A 14,377-nucleotide genomic window follows, 5' to 3' on the forward strand; every position below is an offset into this window, starting at 1 on the left:
CGGAAGTGTGGGATAGATGAGTGGACAGTGAGATGGATTAGGAACTGGCTGGATGGCAGGGCCCAGAGAGTGGTGATCAGCGGTGCAGAGTCTAGTTGGAGGCCTGTGGCTAGTGGGGTCCCCCAGGGGTCAGTCCTTGGTCCAGTCCTGTTCAATTTATTCATCAATGACCTGGATGAAGGCACAGAGTGCTCCCTCAGCAAGTTTGCTGATGATACCAACCAGGAAGTTATGAATTCATAGAGGGAACAGAGTACATATTAGCTTGTTGATATATATATGTAATATATACATAAAGCACACACACACACAACCCAGTAAGGGTCTGCTACTGCTAACTTTCTGTGTGGATGAAGCCTCTGCCCCTTATACTTCAGTGAGGCATATACTTCATTTTGTTTTCAAAGCAGATGCAAGTAAGATGGAGCTGATCAGTTTTCATATGCAGCGAGTGTTATAAACAACTGCAATAATATAATGTAACTCCAAGCAACACACCGCATACGTACACTTAACATTTGCAAAGCCTGAGGAACTAATACTCAATAGGCATCAAAGTTTTTATTTGAATTAACTCAAGATTCAAATATTAAAATAAGTCTACATTAAATTACAATATTAAATATGCTTTAAATACAGTAAACTAAACACATGTTTAGTTTCTAAACACAAAGGGACTGAAAATAATTCAAAAGAATGCAATACAATTAATGACATCAGATGACAAAACAAGGACCTTGATACGTAAACTAATGAGATGTCAATTTTTAGCAGTGTTTATTTTAAGAAGAGATGGTGGCCTTTTAATTGATGCACAATACCCATGTTACATAAACTTTGCAAGGTATCTCAAGAAAATATTGTTCAGTTAAATTCTCATTATGCCTTGATCAAAACTCCTTTGGTAGCTCTTTATCAGAATGAAACACACTTTTATGCAAATCCTGAAAATAAGCAGCAGCTTGTAAGTATTACCACAAAAGTATCTTCCTTTTAATTACAATTATCTAACAGATCTACAATGTCTTCCATTCTTTAATTCAAATCAACTTACATATATACAATATGTAACAAAGTACTCACAAAAGCCTTAGTCATTCAAGACAAAAACTATGCTTTCATAACATCAAGACTGTAAAAGTCTTTATTTTTTTAAAAAATGTTTTATTTCATTTTTTTTTAATCTTTAAGTGGAGCACACTGTACAGTAGTTTCCCTGTATGCAACTTTAAAGGCAAAACTAAATTTACGGCAATTATATGAACAGTGATAAAAACTAGTTGCCCTAAAATGAGGTAGGGCCTCTTTGACTCAATTGTTAATTGCCACCCAAACCAGCAAAGTAGTAATAAAATCATAATCCACAAGTAAGTATCTTAGCTAAATAATCAGACAGCTCACTACACACATTAACACAGTTGTCCTCTTGGCACTTCAAGGATCTCACTTCAAAACCTGATTTATCCAAACCAGACTGAAGTTCATAATCAGTTGAAAGAAAATTGAATGAATACAAGATTAAGAGTATTCATGGTGCATAATTTCAAAAATTCAGTGTATTTCAACAACACTGCTTGTACATAAGTGTTCCTCAATTAAGGGGTTTTAAAAAAGTTACCCAGGTTGTCACCGTGGCTAAAGAATGCAGCATATAGGGTCTCCATGGATGCACAGTCAGGAACACACACCTGAATAAACCAGACTTGCATCTATGACAGAAGCATTTCTCACATAGGTAATTTTACCTTTCCATCCAATTTCCATGACACTGAACAAAACTGTAGAAACAAATTTTCCAAGAATCCCAAAGAACAAAAGAAGTAACTAAAAGAAAAATGTGACATTTAAAATTACTAAGGAGTCTTGACTAACGTGATCCAATTAATGCATCATTTTGCTTCTCTTCCATAGCAGTGCATGCAGCTGGCTGAGTAATACATATCAACCTGAAATCTGCTAATAGTAAAGTCTGGCACAGCATAGGTATTCAGTATTCAGAAGATATATTTGGATGATTTTGTTGTTTTCTTGATTTTTTTTTAAAATATAAAAGGACTTCCTCTCCATTATGCAACATAGTGATACTGATTGGGGTTGTCTTTGTCTCTCTCCATGTAGTCTCTGTCAATGAGAGATTCGATCCTCTTTTTCAAATCTCCAGGCTACAAGAAAAGGTGAGATTAGTAACAGTTAACAATATACATGCAAAGGTAAGATTGTATATTTTATTTAAAGATATTTTTTAGCAGTCCTATTCCTAAAGAAATACACCATGTTAACAAAAAAAAAAAAAAATCAAAAATCCAACAACAAGTTCTGGATAAAAAACCACTGATCCTGTGGCTCACTTGTTAATGCACTCATTTTAAAACTTGCATCTTTACATCTGATTCAGATATTACTTCTCAGATTTCTTAACTCTCACGGAACTGAAAAGACTACCGCATATTTCTGGATAATTCTAGGATTGTTTGAATAAAAACATAATCAGATACCTTTACTGGGAATTTCAGCTGATTATACAATTCAGAAACAAGAAGATTGTGACCAAGTGTCTTTCTCATCTTCATTATTCTTACAATAGCAGCATCAATCTGATACTGTCTATCTTGAAATACTCTTTCAGTTGTGCTGACCTGTTCCTCCACCTAAGGAACAATTCAACACCACACATCACATCACTTTTTAATGCTATTTTTAAAAAAATCTATAGTTAATCATTTCAGTTAAGAAAAACATATTTATTCATGTCTGGTTTTGAGACAGACATACACATCATTGTACACCAAGAACTAAGAGATTCTGACGCACACTGCTACAGCAAGCCAAAGATGAGGACAATGGAAAGGAAAAAAAAAAGTCACATATATTAAATCAATGTTCTATTAGAAAACCTTAAGAATTCATTTAATATTACAAATATATATATAACACATGGCAGCCCAAATACAATATTATTCTGTAGAAAACTGCTTAAGTCTGGTTTGTCTTTTAGGGATTTGATTATGAAAAGGCAGAACAGAAAGAATGTTAATTAAAACATGTCAGCTGATGCCAAGCACTGGAATTTAAGTCAGCAAAAACATCCACTGCAAAAGTATAGTTAATCCTATTTCAGTAACTTTCTTATACGCTCTCTATATATCTATATATAAAAGAAAAAAGGAAAAAATAATACTGCAGTGTTTGATTTGTGAATTTTACTACAGTTCCAACTTGATCTATACCATGAAAACTTAAGGTGGACATCTGCAAGAAGGTATCAGTTTAAGAAACAGGTACAAATGCATGAAGGAACTCCCCCTCCCCCCCAAAAAAATTTTTTTTGAATTTCAATAAGATTCATAATCTTGTTGCCTCTGAGAGCCCTGTTCATTCTGATTACTAAAAAGATGAAAAACCTCTTTTTCCAAACACAAAAGTTACAGCAGCAAAGGTGGAAATTCCATCTGTTCAGGTGGGACATACAGATTAACAGTCAATTTAGCCAGGATGAATGCAAAAAGAAAAATAGGAAAATACATACTGTTTCTTTCATCTGGATTTGATTTATTTTTATTCTAAACAATTTATGCTTGAAGTCACCATTAAACATGAATTTGTCTCCATCTTCTACATCCTTTCCCTTTGGATTTTTAATCAATACTCGTGCTTTACCACAGGCTAAAGACTGCAAAGTTCTTCTTAATTCACTGTCCTCTAAAGAAGTTCAAAGTAAAGGAGATAGAAGACCAAAAGGTTAACATGAAAAGTTTTACATAATTAATCTAAAAATGTAAGTACAAAGATACTATTTTTGTTCTAAGTTCCAATTACATAATACAAAATATATCCTTCAAGTTTGGTCTTGTTATTTTATGCAAAAATATTAAGAGCGTGCACAGAATTGTATAGGTCAAGAACAAACACCACAGTGAGTTTTCTGCTCAAAGTAATATCAGAAAAGAGTTCACATTACATACCAGGAAGAAAACAAGCAAACAAACAACAAAACAAACCAGGTGGGAAGAAGTCCAAGTTGTCAGGTAGGTGCTTCATTAGAAGACAAAACAGTCATTACAGATACAAAAGCTCCCACAACAGGAAAGTGGTAGGAACAAGTGGCTGAGGAAAATTTTAGCTTGCAAGATTTAAAACTCAAATCATTTGGATAAAAAGATAAAATGAACTCTAAAACCATCTGCCTCATATTGCAAAGTTTATATCAAGATCCTGCATTAAACTGGCCAGTACAATGTCCAGAACAGTTTTGTTCACAATGTAAATGTCATCACCAAGTGCCTCAGATCTCCTGAGCAGAGCTGCAGCCTAAGAACTGAAACCCAGACTTTGCAATCTAGTGCTGAACTAGGCAAAGAAATAAAAGATTAACACCACCATTGTCCTAAAATTCCTAGCTCAACGTTCACATTCCTACAGGTCAATTAATACACATATTAATCTCTTTTAAAATACTATGTAGTAGCTAATGAAGGTGTAAAAAAAGGCAACAAAATGTCACATGTTCCACAAAATGTGGAACTCTGGCCCTGGTTGTCCTACCCTAAGTGCACTATTGACACAAATTGCTAGCAAGTTTTAATTCATTGAAGTGCTTACTTAAGCAACAGAAAGTTTTAACTCATATCATCTTACTGCTTTCTGCCACGCAGGCTTGTCGTTTTTTTAAATAATAATTTCAGAATGACTTTTGAGAGAAACAAACAGGTATCTGACTGGCCCTATCTCAGGCTGCAGTCGACAAGGCAGCTGGGGAAGACGTGACTGCTGTGCCTGAGGAACCCTCCTGGACAGCTGCTAAGGCTGATGCAAAAAGTTGTCACTTCAGTTAATCACTGAAGTTGTTAGTGGTGGTGGGTTTTTTTTGTAACACTGGAAAATGACAAATGCTTTGCATCCACATTTCCAATACCTTATCCACGAGGCTTATACAACAGGAAGTCCACAGGAACATATTAAATAACAGGATACACTTTATTATCATCTTTACATGCCCTCAATTAAAAAGCAAAAAAAAAAAAAAAAAAAAAAAAAGTTGGAGTGGGAAAGTGAGGACCGGCAGCTGTGGGCTGCTTCAGAGTTCGTGAATTGCTGCTTTAAGGACTGCTGTTCCTCTCAGAGGGGTATCCCAGCTTCAGACAAGAACAAGGACAACAGATGAACTGTTGGATGGGTTGGACCAACATGTCCATTATCCCAGACAGCACCTGCTCTTTCATTGGCTACTAACTGATGGAAAAGCTAAAACACAACTCAATTCTTGTTCTGCTTTATCTGGTGAATTCGCTGCTAATCATCCCTCAACCATTCATAATTCTACAGGTTACTGTATTTCTTCCTTTTCCCCTCTCCAAATTATCCTGTCCCAAATTTATGTAAAAGATGAACGCTCCATTTGCTGCATGAGAACAGTTCTATACCTTCAATATTTCTTTTCATCCTTCCTTGTCCTTATCTACTTCTACTATACTCCTTTAGAGATGGGCTGACCTGGAATTTATGCAGCACTCAACTTTTTATTTTATTTTATTTTTAAAAAATACCACCTAAAAAACTTTCTAGCATGCTGCTTGTCTTTCTGATCACTGATAAACTTTGAGTTCATGCTTTCGGGGAGGGCAATGATCATTTCCTGAGTAGTAATACCTAACAAAGTCAATCACTGCACAGGGAGCCAAGCCTATTCCCCGCCTTAGGCCGACTTCTTATATATTCATCAGCACCGGGTGTTACTTGATCTCCCAATAGTCCTACAGAGCAAGATCCTTTTACAACTCTTCCAGAAGTTTTAGTTTTGATCCTCCTGAGGAAGTTTCCATCATCATCAAATTCTGTCACTTCAGTATTCAACCTCTTTTGCAGATCATTAATGACTATATTGAGTGATTACATGGGAATCCCAATTAGGAGCTTTCTCTCACTGTGAAAGCTGCCCGTATTTGATACCTCCTGTTTCCCGCCTTTTAACCAACTACTCATCCACAAGAGGGACTGTGATGGATTCTTACCAAGATCATCTAAAAATCCGAGTGCACAACTATGATAGTGCAATAGGCTTGCACAGAGTTTAAGGAGAAGTCATGTATCACAAAGATCATGCTGCCTTTGCCCTAATATATACCCACACACTAATACATGAGCTCAGCAATTCCATTCTTCTCAGTAAAAGCCTGCCACACTGCAGTAATCTGCAGAACTACTGCATGAATTTTAATTGCACTGCGCTTGTCACTCGCCTTTACTCCTGCACCAAGGCTCACAAACTATGAACTACACATACTAGACCAGTATTTGTACTGGAAAGTTCCTGTAAAGCTTCTGCCCAAGTACTATCAGATGGTGGTGGTCTAATTCACCCTTTCATTTACTGTCCTGTTTTAAAGATATTACAACTTGAGACATATTATTCCCTCTTTTCCCCTAAATTATGGTATGGGGTGGCATTCTGAACACTTCTGCAGTAAACACCACTGTGCAAAGAGTGCTAGGGCTCAGAATAAATCTGTCAATTAAATAAAAATTATATGGTCCCAGAAAGACCTGGTACACATAAATACCAAGGTAAAAGGGTGGGATTAGATACAGTTCTTCAGAACTGGGAGTTTCAGAACAACCCAGTCTTTAGAAATGAAGAGGGGACATCCTCAGTCAGGAGGCCCATCCAGACTAGTGACTATGCTCTCCTGATGTTTCTTCTCTCCTCAACCTACTGTTCTTTAAGTCTCCAGTTATTTAAGGCTCAGGAAATGCCTAAGCCAGAGATGATTTCTATGCACTTAGGGACTTTCAGTGCCCTGTTCTTCCCTGAACCTGCCCCCTTGAGCCCTGTGAACTTCTAGGTTCCCTAACATGCTGTCATTGAGAGCTGCACAGCTTACCATTTTTGTGCAAGAAACCCCTCTCATTCAGTTTGCACCGTTCATCTGCCTGATTCATTTAGTATCCTCCAGTTCTTCCCTGAGTAAGGAAGTAAATCCTTATTCACCAATTTCTATCTACCTTTTAGTCTACTTAGTTTAGTCCTAACATACTTAGCTGTTCCTTCCAGAGAAGCTGATCCACATCTTCAATCCTTGCTCCTAATTATTTGAATGCTTCCCAGTTCTACCACATTACAAAACAAACAAACAAAACACACTTATTCCATGTTAATAAATGCTGCCCTACGGGTCCTATGTTACTTGTACCCATGGACCTCTGGTTCTTCTGAGCGTTCTCTTGAATCCAGCTGTGACTGCTCCCAGCAGTCAATTTGCCAGGCAGCTGAATCACATATTCAGCTGTTCTCTTAAAAACTACCTGTCCTTTTCCAGCTAGCTGGGATAGGTGCCTTTGGCAGGGTACCACTGAGCAAAAAGATCATCCAGTAACAGGAACCATCCTGGCCCGAGGGAACTCTGAGGGCCGCAGAACATCCCCATCAGGTGCATTCACGTGCTATTTACCCATAAAAAGATAAACACAGATGTAACACTCAAAGCAATAACACAAGTCGCTCCCAATCATAGCACAGATTAGGAAATCAATTCTAGCCAGCTGCCTTAGAAACGGTTTATTGAAATCCTTTTTATTGCACTGCAATAGAATGAATTTCCACGCAGCAGATTGTATCTATCGTTGTGGGGCGGCCAGAACACAAGCCCTGAGGTAATGTGAGATAAGAGCCCAGGATCTGCATCAGGCTGCCCTGAATTTGCTTGTTCTGCACCTGTTGTACCCTGACCTAAGGAGCCTATCTAGTCCCTCCCGATGCTTATCGGTGGCTCTGCCCTGGACCTCCTTCCGCCCCCGGCGCCACAGGGGAGCAGATGACGAAGCAACCTGAAGCTGGGAGGACAGGAAGCCGGAGCACCCGGACACTGACGCCTTTGGAAACGTACCTTTCTGAGCTGAGCTGAGGATTTTACTGTATCTTGTAAATCTGGATTTTGCTGTATCCTGTAAAATGGACCTGTGTGTGTGTTCACATACTTTTTCAGCAGTTGTTTTGTGGGCTGATCTTAAGATTTGACAAAGAAAGGGCTGCTGGTATGAACTGCTAGTTGATGCAGAAGTGCCAGGATGTAAAGACATGGTGGATTTTTTCCCCATTTAAATGCTAACAGTTGCAACAATTTCAAGGAAAAGTAAAAAATATTAAAATAAATAATCAAAGAGCACAGAGAGGAGAGGCATGAAAGGATGACTACAGATTTTATCATTCCTAGGTCATTTCCACCTTCAGATATAAAATGCAGAAAAGGAGAGCTACAAAGTACACTCCCCACCGGGCACTTATTTTCTTAACAAATGAGATCTACTGCAAATGGGGCACTCCTGCAACATTAATGGAAAATATGTGTACAGCCTCTCCAAATGGTTCAACGTTCTCTCTCATATCACTCCAAAATAACAGTCTATAGTCTATAACAGATCATTTTAAAATAAACAATATTTAAAACTGTAGTAGAACTAAAACAATCTGTACAGAAAACTATTTTTATCTTGATGTGAATTTTAAGAACTTCAGTGATGTATTTTATAAAACTGATGGGCTGTTAATAATGACATGCTATGCCTCTCTTACTAATAATTTTATGAAACGTTATTTTATGCACTAGAAAGTTCCACCAGTGAGTTTCACTCACCTCTTTCTGCATGTGTATACCATTGACTCATAAAGCTTCTCTGAATAACCATAGCAAACTTCTTAAAATGTGGCCTTTACATGCAGACTCGTATTTGGTAATTAATCATTCAACAAAAATATTTAAGAATCACAAGAGCACTTTTCCTACCTATACCAGTGGCCATTTTAATTTCTTCAAAACTGAATTCATCCCCTTCATTAAACATAAGCAGCACTAACGTCTGAAAGAGCGATACTTGAAATTCTTTTTTCCCCTAAAAGAGAAAATATCAAATAAGTCCCATCTAGAGCATTTTTTATTGCATCTCAAAATTCTGTCAAGTTACAGAAGCTTTTTGTTTTTTTAATATATTTCTGGAGAAATAGAAAACATACATTTTTGAATGTCCATCACACAGATTATGCTTGAATGCAATATCAAGAGCATATTCTTAAGAATATTTTTTTTGCTAGTCTACCAGTAGTAATGAAGCACACACCATAAGGCCATTTGAATGGCCCAGTTTTTAACTCACACCCATTTTCTTCTTTTAGTTACAATAGAAGAAATTCTGGCTTTGCCACTCTCAGTGCAAATCTCTAGTTCATACTTCACCTAAGCTTCACCTCATGGCAATGAGCAAACTGACACATAATATCTCAGGATCGGATCAAACATAAAAGAACCAAAAGCTCACTTTGATTCACTGATACAGTGATAGTTTACCTGTAGCACAATGTTTGTATAAACAGGCAATGAGAAGGAGATAAATAGATCAAACTCCTCAGACAGATATAAGAGCTGTCTACAGTAATTACCTATTGCCAATCAACAACCATATCTTATTGTAGCACAAAGACACAGCTTCTAGGTTTCCAATTTAGAGTGACTTACTAAAATATTTTTTTTTGTCTTTGCTTTGGTTTAGCTAAACTGCATTAGTAAAATGCAAAATATTTGATGAGACAAAGCAAAAGCTACAGGAACAACATGTTAAGGAGCAACATGGTTATTTAAGGCTTAATTCAGCAAACATTTTAATTTTGACTTCAGTCATTACATCACTAACCCTCCAGTGTATTTTTGTATTACTGAAGCATTCTAAAAATGCCATCAGTATTTCTATGAAAATACTTAAAATAATTCCATATTAAAAAAAAAAAAGATATTTCTGCATTTCTTTCAGGAACGTCCTGCTTGATTACCATTTCCTTTACTTGAATGAACAACATGTTGTATCAAACCAATAAATTTATTACTGAAAACCATCATATTGCTCTTTTGCTTAGGTAGGATTTTGTTTTGATCAAAAAAGTACTTGCTTTTCCATTAAAGTTTTGTTGCTTTTAGCAAAAAACAACAACAAAAACACCAACTGGATTTTGAGTAACTAGTTTAAAGTTAATACTAACTGTTTAAGCATTAAACAAGCAAACTTACTTCCTTGAAGTCTGCTTTTAGGACAGCATGCCCCAAAGTGGTCTGCCACTGAAGCTTTCGGCCACTGTGTTTTCCCAGGTAAAACATTTTAAATACCTCTTGAAGCTTAATCATCTGTCAAGCAAAGAGACAAAAGTTTATGAGTGCTACTCCAGTGCAGCAATGATAGGTGCCTTCACACATGTGATTTCTTTTGTTCTTCTCAACAGTGTTTCATAAATGTTTCTGTGTGGAAACTAAAAACAAAAGGCTAAATTCCGCTATCAAGTACCCCAGCACTACCTTACACCGCTGGACTTTGCAACTGAAAAAGAAGTCACAGGACAAAGAAAAACTCAACAGATACCTCCCACCTGTATACTATTACCATCTGCTCCCAAGTTCTTCTCTTAGTTTGTTCCAGATAGCGCCAAGTCTGATTCTATCACTTAACACCCTCCAAAGGTTTCCAAGGAAGGAGGTTTTACTCCTGATTTTTACCACGTGTTGCTCAGGCTGGATCCCTTCTAACCAGCCTGCAGCTGAGGCAAAGGTACCATGGGGGGCGGGTTAAGGGCTTGCTGCGCTTCAGATCGAGCAGGGCATTTACAGGGAGCAGGGCTCCAAATGCCTATTTCACTTTTGGTTCTTTTCATAACTGCTGAAATGAGCTCTGCAAAATTTGTCAATTTGAAAACAATTTTTCTTTCAGGCCAGTGCCAGTCAAATGCATAGGCTAGTTTTCTGAGACACACATCAAAGGAAATAAAGGACAGCTCTTAGGGGGGAAAAAAAAGAGCTCATAGTCACATAGCTTTCAGCAGTATCAAAATGCCTAACCAATTAAGTTAAAAATTGACTACATTAAAGTGAACTTTAAAATTCTATGCTATGTGTAAGAGGGCATATTTTAATATTAATTTTAGATTATAATTATTTAAAAGGTGAAAAAATATGTAAGTGAAATGTAATTCCTTAAAAATGCATTTTATCAGCTGCTACTTCTTTTTTTCCTTTCAATTTGGAAATCTCTGGAAGAGGTAAATACCTTCAGTACCTATTAGAGAAAAATTAATCAGAGGGCACTCATTCACCCTATGACAGAGATTATGATTCCACTCTGAAGAGTATTTAGAAGGAGAATTTAAACACTCACCTCTGAATTCAAGTGGACTTCCATAGGTGTGTATGTTGGCCAATATCCCATAGTTAATATATTTACTGTGAGGTCTATATTTCCTGGGTCACTTTGGTTCTGCATATACTAAAATACAAAAGATAAAAATGATTTAAGGATGCTGCTCCAGTTTGATATATTAGAAAATACATGTATATATTTTAAGTTAGAAATTTAAATAGTAGAAAAAATTGAATTTCCTACAGGCCGCACCCTTGATTTGCTCTAACAAGATTTGGAATGTCACGTCTATTTTATGCCACACACCCAGAGTGCCATTTCAAAACACAGCGAGTGGCTGGAAGCAACGAGAACAGAACAACATGGGTTAAGGTATTCACTGAACCACTGTGTTGAGGTCAAAAGAACTTTAATCATGCACAAACAAAGCAAAACAAAAACTTCTCATCAGAACCAGGACAAGCCCTGGTAAGGTCAAAAGGACGCCCTAAGACTCCCACACATCTGCTAGACAGCACACCTTCCCACAATTTGGCTACAGCATCAGTTAAGTTGTGCTGCACAGTCCGCGACAGAAAACTCATCATGGGATTTTGTTACAAGAACAGTTGTCCCGGGTCAGACCCCTTCCTCCAAATCCCATCCCTCACAGGGCCACGAAACAAGCACTCAGGATAAAACATAGGAGGGCAAGCACGTGTACTCTATTTCCTCCAACTCATCTCTCGGGCACCAGCTGTTTGGAAGCTGAGGGGCCCGAGACACAGGTGCATTTCTGGGCATTTAGTAACCTCAGGCGAGGTAACCCTTTTTGGTGAGGGCCACTCACAAAGCCACAGTTGACAGAAAAAGAGAAAACGGCCTTCAAAAAAGTCACAGAGAACTAAATTACTACACAGTGCTTAGCCTTTAGTTTACTTTACAAGGAATCAAGTAAAACTGTAAAGTAAGATTAACTCTGAATAGATATGCAATAAATAATATCTGTTCTATAAATAGAACTATAAATAGAATCCAAGAGTTTGGTGATCAAAGTTCTCTTGTCTTAACCTAATACAAAAGTTTAACACTCATCGATTAAGTTTGCTCTTCCCTATCTCAGTTGAACATTTAGCACACATGAATTTAATGTACCTGTTTAAACTGAACCATGACATCTTTTGACAGTTCCATGTCCTTGAACATGCCTTCCAGCTTGCTGGTAAAAGCAGCGCCACATTCTGTCACACAAAGGAAAGCAAAGATCCCACAGTGACAAACAGGCACAGAAGGAGCAGAACTGGCTTAACCCGAGACAGCTGAGCCCAGTTCGCGAGTCTCTAGAGCATCTGCAACGAGGGACATATTCTCCTCCCATGCAGGTGCATTATATGAACCAGTCTCAGCTTCAGAAAGCCAAACCCATGGCTCCCATTTAGAACAGCAAAAGTTACAATATATTCAGCTATTGCTTAAAATCTGATTGTCACTTTTAAAGCACAATAAGGATTCAAATTTACAAGCCAAAAAGTAATTAAAATTGAACACAAATAAAGATGCTCACCATGTTTAAGCTTTGACAACATGGACTTCTCAGCATCTACTGATGCACTCTTCCCAACCAACAGTCTTTTGGCCAAGTCTTTCTTATAAAACGCCTCAAACACGTCTTTACCTGGGCGGAAATTGAAACAAAATTAAAATGCCTGGTTCAACTTGTGTTTTATCTGCACCATTGTACTTCAGGTTTGCAGACGGATCCTTTCTCTTCACACACCAGCCAGCAGAACAACACTCCCTACACAACAAATAGATAAGTACTCTTTTTCTACCTTTGAATTATTTACTTAGTTTATTTTGCAAATTTTTTTATGTCTTTTTTTGTTTGTTTCTTTTCAGGAGCACATGGTGCACCTTATATTTCCCACCAAAGCAGTTGCAAAACAAATGCCATGACCCGGTCCAAAACAGTGTTCTCCCTCCAGTGTTAAATTTTTCCTCCAATGTGTTATCAAAATTAAAACAGAAGGGCTCCTCTGTATTAAGTAAGCAACCTTCAAAAGCTGAAGATGAACAAAAACTAGCAGAAATCTTTTCGCCAGGTTTGCCAGTCATCTTTTGAAATAGAAAAGCAGTCTAGGCATGCACAGAGCTTGCACACCCGAGCTGCCCTACGCCTGTTCCATTGGTAGTGCAGGGACACCGGCAAGTTGCTTCACCCTCAAGGGGCAGAAATTTGCTCCAACTCACGGCAATCCTCGCTCCGCCTGGAACAATCCCGCCGCCTCCCTGCCAGCGCCTTGCACCACACCTAATACTGCCCCCCAGGGAAGAAACTCCTGCCTGGTTCCCACCCCGACCCTCTCGGTCCCTCCTGCCGCTCATGCGCTGCCTCAGGACACTCTGCCAAGCTACTACCAGCACGTCCTGCGCCCAGACACCGACCGCCCGCTGGCGGCCGGTAAAACGCCTCCCACACACCAGCTATGTGAATGTGAATTTGTGCCTTCTTTTAGCTCAGGACCAGAAATACTAAAACAGTTGGTCGAGCTTCAGACTGAATTTTTTTTTTTTTTTTAGCCTGACAAGATCCCAGTGATACCACATTCATTTGCTATCTCCACCCAATACTATTTACCTTTGACAAAAAACAAATAAATAAACAAAACAGGACTGGTTTCTTGTCTGCTTTACCATATTTTGGATTTTGTGAGGAAAGAGCTCCTGGCCATAAGGAATTAAAACAATTGGGCATCCCTGCATACAGGGAATACAATACATTCAGCAGAAGACACAAATTTCCCCTCCCTCACAAGAGCATACAGCTACCATACATTCTCCTGCTATTCAACTTAAAAATAGCCTCCTTACAGATACAACTGATTTTACTTGCAGAGGGAGGTGTTTTAGAGAAGCGCATTTCAAAAGCAGCAAAACAGCAGTAAACTTTTCTGAGTCCTTTGTCTGCACTTTCAGCCACAGTGAATAAAATCATCATTGCTAGGATTTCACATATTCTGCATCCAGGTATAGAAGCATAGGCTGGAAAGAGTTACATTAACATTTCTGTCTCTGCCATTAGTGGAGAGATTATGGTTAGAGATACAGGTGATTTATGTGGGAAAAAAAAACCTTCACCAACTACCTCTTGAATTTTTGTTCTCCACCCATGGACCGTAAAAGGTCTCCAGCTTGACAACCTCCAAAGGCAAAATTTGCCTTCTGGCATTTG

At 38.1% G+C, this 14,377-nt stretch overlaps 1 protein-coding gene across 2 annotated transcripts in view; it reads right to left on the reverse strand.

Annotated features, from left to right (window-relative positions):
* Positions 1–545: 545 nt before the first annotated feature.
* The window catches only part of CUL4A (cullin 4A), a 40,510-nt gene continuing 26,678 nt past the window's right edge, over positions 546–14,377 (reverse strand). For both annotated transcript variants that reach the window (XM_088530216.1, XM_088530223.1), the window contains 8 exons: positions 12,710–12,820; positions 12,301–12,386; positions 11,185–11,292; positions 10,050–10,163; positions 8,778–8,883; positions 3,527–3,699; positions 2,496–2,648; positions 546–2,162 (listed from right to left, as the gene is read on the reverse strand). In XM_088530216.1, the coding sequence (XP_088386342.1) occupies positions 2,067–2,162; positions 2,496–2,648; positions 3,527–3,699; positions 8,778–8,883; positions 10,050–10,163; positions 11,185–11,292; positions 12,301–12,386; positions 12,710–12,820 (947 nt within the window). In that variant the 3' untranslated portion in view covers positions 546–2,066. The remainder of the gene's footprint in view (positions 2,163–2,495; positions 2,649–3,526; positions 3,700–8,777; positions 8,884–10,049; positions 10,164–11,184; positions 11,293–12,300; positions 12,387–12,709; positions 12,821–14,377) is intronic.

Source organism: Tinamus guttatus, unplaced genomic scaffold (genome assembly GCF_059628265.1).
Source record: "Tinamus guttatus ecotype Peru unplaced genomic scaffold, ASM5962826v1 Tinamus_guttatus_pri_ptg000030l, whole genome shotgun sequence".
Lineage (NCBI taxonomy): Eukaryota > Metazoa > Chordata > Aves > Tinamiformes > Tinamidae > Tinamus > Tinamus guttatus.